The sequence below is a fragment of the Frankliniella occidentalis genome, unplaced genomic scaffold (genome assembly GCF_000697945.3).
Source record: "Frankliniella occidentalis isolate FOCC.00 unplaced genomic scaffold, Focc_3.1 Scaffold253, whole genome shotgun sequence".
NCBI lineage: Eukaryota > Metazoa > Arthropoda > Insecta > Thysanoptera > Thripidae > Frankliniella > Frankliniella occidentalis.
Window position 1 is genome coordinate 367,612 of NW_026267379.1, and position 6,601 is coordinate 374,212.

General features: G+C 58.1%; 1 protein-coding gene across 3 annotated transcripts in view; it reads left to right on the forward strand.

Moving 5' to 3' along the window:
- The window catches only part of LOC113204338 (uncharacterized), a 17,131-nt gene that overhangs the window by 8,385 nt on the left and 2,145 nt on the right, over window positions 1-6,601 (forward strand). For all 3 annotated transcript variants that reach the window (XM_052273205.1, XM_052273203.1, XM_026419499.2), the window contains exons 2-10: window positions 3,488-3,665; window positions 3,753-3,843; window positions 3,941-4,066; window positions 4,153-4,692; window positions 4,897-5,003; window positions 5,103-5,227; window positions 5,734-5,877; window positions 6,222-6,329; window positions 6,410-6,530. In XM_052273205.1, coding sequence (XP_052129165.1) covers window positions 3,493-3,665; window positions 3,753-3,843; window positions 3,941-4,066; window positions 4,153-4,692; window positions 4,897-5,003; window positions 5,103-5,227; window positions 5,734-5,877; window positions 6,222-6,329; window positions 6,410-6,530 — 1,535 coding nt within the window. In that variant the 5' untranslated portion in view covers window positions 3,488-3,492. The remainder of the gene's footprint in view (window positions 1-3,487; window positions 3,666-3,752; window positions 3,844-3,940; window positions 4,067-4,152; window positions 4,693-4,896; window positions 5,004-5,102; window positions 5,228-5,733; window positions 5,878-6,221; window positions 6,330-6,409; window positions 6,531-6,601) is intronic.

Genomic DNA, 6,601 nt, shown 5'->3' on the forward strand with positions numbered 1-6,601 from the left:
GCAAGGTGCCGGGAGAGACAGCCTCAGTCGGGTCAGAGAAAGAGAGCAAATAAACAATACGGGTCGCGGCGACAGAGAGTTGCTGTAATGACACGCTTCTCGCGAGACGTTATGGAGCCGGCCCGGTCAAGAGGCGTTACCCGACGAGCTGTAAAACCCCTGTGTGGTCAGAGAAACAACGGTGCTGTCTGTTTGTCTGTCTGTCTGTCTGTCTGTCTGTCTGTCTGTCTGTCTGTCTGTCTGTCTGTCTGTCTGTCTGTCTGTCCTATCTGTTGTTGTCTCGCTCTCTTTCTCTCTCCCTGACGACGCGTTCTCCCACAAAACTCAGCCATATATCCATTCAAAAACTTTCCGGCGCGCTGGAATGGATCGTCCGGTCCGCTGTTCACCCATACAGCTGTCCCCCCCCCCCCCCTTACCCCTCCAAGGTCAAGAGGCCCGCGCCGGTCCGCCCCGCGGTGCGCCTGCCATCCCCCACTCCAGCCGCGAGCCGGGCCGGGCGGCCGGGCGCAGCGCAGCGGATGGCATAGGGCCGCGAGATGAAATGCGGGTGCAGCGGGACTTGGCGGGGCACGGTTTGGATTAAGAGGGGATTGATTGGAAGATCACTGTTGCAAGGGGACGTCTGTAAGGTCCAAAGGTCCATGTCCAAGTTTTGCTTGATTGACGTTTGCGGTATAAAATATATCGACGGAGTTAGTTGAGTTCTAAAGACGATTGAAAGCTAAAACAAGTAGAGAGATGAGGGCGTATAGAAAGTACTATTTAAGCGACGAAGCGCCTGTTAGGTAGGCAACTTGATGCACGGCTGTCACGGTGGTTGCCTATGCTCTGCTGGTTGGGGGCCAAAGGCTGGTGAAGCTGAAGCGGCTTCTCGATCGTTTGGATTACTGGTCGCTCCACTTTCCTCTTTTTGATACTTTTTGGTTTTAAGCCCACCACTCAGCTTTGAAAATGCTGTCTCGGAGGCTTATGCAAACGACCTGGCATCTGTTTGCTTCTCTATCAGTCTGTTCCACAAGAAGGCTAGAAGCTAGAGACTTGAAATTTGTAGTTATCTTCTCAGTCATCATTTTCTAATGTTCTGGGAGAATATCAGAGAAATCGTCTATAAGTACGTCTGTTTTTCTCAGAGTCATTCAGTTATCAACGGGAGTTGGGCGCATGCGAGGCTTAGGTTAGGCCGCCCCGCAGTGCACGCATGCACTGCAGGCAAGATGTTGCCTACCCGCTAGGCGCTATGAGAGCTTCCATTGGCTGAACTTCGCAGTTTCGTAACGCGGCAAATAACGGACGTAATTTCTAGGTGAATAAATTTTAGTGGACCCGACCGCGGATCGTTTTATCGGGGGTAGGGGGACAATTGATGAGAAACGTGCCCTCTCTGTTTTGGTCCCGTCCATCGTGCGACGCACATCCCACGGACTACTTTCTTATCAAACTTGATAATACTTGTAATACCACAGTGAGCATTTTAACGCGAGGATAGCGCGCGGCGCTAGACATTGAACAACTTCTGATAAGCTTCGACCGCCGCGACCGATAAGGAGCAACCGCGAATAGCGCCGCGCAGCGCGCCAACTTCAAATAGAGTAGTATAGTAGGTGTGGCAGGGGGAAGCCTCTACTGGGGATAAAAGGCATGAGTAAGTGCAGCATGGACGGATTGACACGAGGTATCTGCATTAATATGTCCCTATCAGACAAACGATTTTGCACCACTGCCGAAAAAAGTAGTTGTCCTAAATAATATTTTTATTTTATTTAAATACATTCAAGTCGTTACCGTATCAAATAGGTCTGTGTTTGACGGTTTAAACTTTGTTCGTTCGATGTCAGTACAGCGACGACGACTGCTCCTGGCGTAGCGGCCCGGCATGGCCCGGTCACGGTTATTTAATGACGGCGCTCGTGACATCAGCGGCATGCGACTCCCCGCCGCGGCTCGGCTCAGACAGACGAGACGTGGCGGAGTGTGCTTAACATTACTAGGTAGATGTACGCCAGACCACGTCTCGCGTAACAGGCTTCGCGATATCTCACGAAGCACTGTCACGCTGCGACGCGCCTGGCATACATCTACCTAGGCCTGCGGCGCTGACACCCGAGTCGAGGAAAAGTCTAAGTAGGCATTCAGCCCCAAAAGTCACAAATTTTGTTCCTCGGAGTTTAATTTTAACAAGTTACTCTACCGGAGACCATCAAATATCTGAGAAAAATCGTAGAAATGTTTTGCGGTCATTTTCGTGTAGAAAAATCCCTCTGGTGCCTAAACGGTTGAAAATAGAGACAAATAGACAAAATTTTCGCCCGAAGGGCTCTACTTTGATGAGTTACCCCTTAGAAAACAGTGAAAAAATATTTTAAAAAATCGTCATTATGGGGACCTGTGGTTTTTGAATTTTTAAAAATCCAATTTTTGAGCTAGAATGCTCTTCTTCGAACTCGATCTGTCTTTTTATGATACAAAACGACCATGAAAATCCCAGGTCGCTAGCTCAATTCGTTCTTGGGTTATCGTGCGCACAGACAGACACACAGACACACACACAGACACACAGACAGACGCGAAACTTTTTGATCGTCACTGGAGTAATAGGCTTCGCTAATCGCTCAGCCAATTATTTATCCCCGGGGTACTTATCGCCGCACCGGCACACGTTCGGCACGCGTTCGGCCCCGTTCGGCTTCGGTCCCCGTTCGGTTCGACTAAAGCGGCTGCAAGCAGAGTATGCCGCCCGGGTCAGGGCGGCGGGCCGCGCGGGCGCCCACTGACCGTCTTAATCTGCTCTGCCAGTGTGAATGCGTGTGAATGAGTAAATTAGCGCGCGTTAATATGAGCATCCTTCTCACGCAGCACGAGCCAAGCGTGCCAAATAATACGTGTTAAATGCGGGCGAAAGAGTGTGGGAGGGTGAGGAGATTTGGGTGCGGTGCCGCCGAGCGGCTGACACCGCTGCGGCGCCGACGCTGCAGCGGAGAGCATTGCCGAAACGCACTTCGTCACTTTCTCATTACCTCGGCGACATAGGCGTTACACTGCACGGGCCGCCCCGCCGCCCCACGCCCTCGCCCGCGTGCACGGCACCGCACCGAGACCTTGTCCCACGGCACGGCGAGGGTCCCGAGCCACCCCACCACCACCTCCACCGCCTCCTCCACCCCGATACCGATAGAGAGGACCCGGAGCATGTTTGCACAGAGACAGTAGTCTGCGGCGGGCTGTCCTTGGGGTCCTTGAGGCGAGGGCGGGCACCAGCACCTCGGCAAAGAGGAGTCGGACCAAAAAAATAATTCTTCTTTTACCCTTCGCTGTCGCGAAGACCAGTCGGGCTAAGCGAGTTAATCATGCTGCTCCCCGTGGACGTCAGCGCGGGGACCTAAAAACGATGGGAATGGGAAGTGGGAATGGGGGGAGGGGGCAGGCGTGGAGCGGAGCGGCGGCCACCATGGCGCTCACCAACAGCAACATTCGATCCCCGCCGCAGGAACCATGAGGACGGCGGTGCTGCTGCTAGTGCTGCTGCTCCTGGCCGACCATGGCCTCGGCCTCCCCACGGACCACGCGCAGGCCTCGGACCGGTCGGCGGGCTGGCCGAACAACCTGTGGGGCGTGCTGCGGGCCATCCGGGACACGACGGCGGCCTCGGCGGCGCAGTCTAAGAGGTAACGAGACCTTTGCCTGAAAGTGCTCTTGGTGCGTGAGCGCACACAGTGTGCGTATTTCTCACGACCTCATCACTTGGCTGACAGCGACACGGACGTCACCAACAAGACCGACCTAGCCGTCGAGCCCACGAGGATATCGCCTCTGGGCCATGTCACCAAGCACGTCTCCGACCGGGTAGGTGAAATAACAGAGGCTTCTGACGGATCTCGAAAGGACCCCAATGACGGTTTACTTGTGCTCTACGTATGGCCACACGCCGTGCTTGCCGCAGGTGAGCAACGTGTTCATGTCGGTGAGGTCCAGCCTGTGGCACCTGACGGGCACGACGCTGGCCTCCGCCACGGCCTCTTCGGTGCCCACCGCCAGCGCGGCCGTGCCGCAGCAGCCGGACCTCGAGGTAAGCAAGCAGCCCAACTGTGGGCCGCGCGCACTGCACCATTGTGCACGAGTGGCACGAGTGACTCACCTTTGTGTCCTGCGCAGACGGAGGCCACCTCCGACATGAGAGGCGACGCCGAGGACGCGGAGGCCGAGGAGAAGGTGGCGGCGCCGCAGAGCTTCATGAGCTCGGCGCTGGAGCGGGTGCGGGGCGCGAGCAGGGCCTTCACCGAGATGGGCCGCACGGTGGGCCGCTGGGGCAAGGCCATCTCGGACAGCGTCGTCGGCTCCACCGTCAACTCGGCCGTCGGCACCGTCCTCCAGGTCATCAAGGGCGGCAAGCAGGACGACGACGCGGACCACGTCTGCTACCCGGAGCTGGGCTGCTTCAGCCTCCTCGAGCCGTGGATATCGTCCAAGCGCCCACTGCCACGCATGAACGCGCCCGAGGACGTCCAGACCCAGTTCCTCCTGTACACCAGGAACGCCACGGAGCAGCCGTGGCCGCTCATTGCCGCCAACGATACAGTTTCGAACATTCGCGCGCTCCTGCGAGACGTGAAGACGTTCTACGTCGTGCACGGCTTCAACGACAAGTACAGCGCCGCCTGGGTGCAGGACATGAAGGACGCGCTGCTCGAGAGGGTGAGTGTTACGCCCGCTCCCTAAATGCGTGAATCGTGATTGACCCAGGCGAAGACATTGACCTTGCAGACACAGGTGCGGGCGGGTTTGCCTACCCATGGGGCCATGGCGCCTCACGGGCAGAGCGGGTAGGCAAACCCGCACGCACCTGTGTCTTATATATGAAACACCCTGGACATGCTCTGACTCTGCACATGATTTCAGGTGAACTCCAACGTCATCCTGGTTGATTGGGCGCCGGGGGCGCAAGCCTCCCGGAACTACCTGCAGGCCGCCTCGAACACGAGGATCGTCGGCGCAGAGCTGGCGAGGTAGCGAACGAGACCGTACTGTTTAGGTTTTCGAACCTCATCACACCAACTTTTGTTTTAGAATGACTGACCTTTCTCCTCCGTCTTTCCTCTCGACAGGATGGTGGAGCTACTCGACGACGTCATCCCCCTGGACGCGGTGCACGTCGTCGGCCACAGCCTGGGCGCGCACGCGGCGGGCTACGCGGGCAAGCAGCTGGGCGGCCGCCTGGGCAGGATCACCGGTGAGGCGGGGCGAGGCGGGGCGATGGGGCGATGCGGGGCGGATAACCCGCGGTTGCGTGTGCGTGACCCGCTTCCGCCACAGTCATTTGGGCAAAAATGCACGGTAAACCCGAGCGATTTGCGTGCGACTTTAGGAAAAGTAGTGCTGGTTCTCATCAATATCAAACCGGCGAAAGAACGGCGGAAGCGCTCAAACGATGTAATGGGACGAAATGAGCGTGTAGAAATTGGGGAGATATGGGAGCCTACTCAGCATGCCCGGGCGTTCTGACTGCCCCCCCCCCTTTTCTCTCTCTCTCTGACCCGCGGAGTAGTCTGTGTCCGTGACACCTTTGGCCCAGCCGCGCACTACGGACTTACCTTCGACCGGGGCGCGGAGGTCGACCGGCGACTTGCGGAAGCCCGCCTCCTCCCGTACTTAAGGAGCAGCAGCTGTATGGCGCGGTTGTTTCTTTTAGAGGTACACTGTCAATCAATGACACCACAATGTTGCCGTTGCTCGCAGCCCTGGACGCGGCGCAGCCGGCCTTCGAGGACCAGGCCGCCGAGGTGCGCGTCGCCCCGGGGGACGCCCGCTTCGTGGACGTGCTGCACACCAACGGCGTGCCCTTCATCCCCACCCTGGGGCTGGGCGTCATGCATCCGATCGGTGAGTACGGCACCATCCTACTCGCGGGGATTTGGCCGCCGCGCCGCTCGAGCACCTCGTCATCGCGAGGTGAAAGTGCGTGTGGGAGCGGCCATTGTCTTAGCGGCGCGCCAAAGGCAGCCCGGTGACAGACGCCGCCGCCCGGAAGGCGGTTCCTCGTTGAGTGAGATGCATCGCTGTCGACCAGCGGACCCGCGGTGCCCGCGGCCCTATAGCTCGGCCCACCCGTCTCCCGACATCCCCACCTCTCCCACCACATCGTGGTGTGGATACCCCGCGTCGCCCTCCGGTAGCGCGGGGTATCGGAGCCCAGACTCCAGGCTTCGACGCTGTTTGTCTTCCAGGTGACGTGGACTTCTACCTGAACGGCGGCACGGTGCAGCCCGGCTGCTTCGTCCCCAAGCTGCCGCCCGTGCAGTCCATCATGGACCTGGCGGCCATCCCCGTCAGCGGTACGTACTGCACTGCCCCCGGCGCCCTGGCTGGACCCGGCTAGGTAAAGTCCCTCTCTGACGCTACCCTGCCCCTCCAGTGCTCGGGGACATGCTGTCCTGCTCGCACCGGCGCGCCATCGAGTACTTCATCGAGACCGTCCGCAACGACTGCCGCATGTGGGGGCGCCGCCGCGCGGGCGACGACCTGGACAGCGAAGGGTAAGCACGCTGGTAGGGTACTTCAACAGCAGTAAGTACACCTTCCAAAAATTTAGAAAACCCAGAAAAAA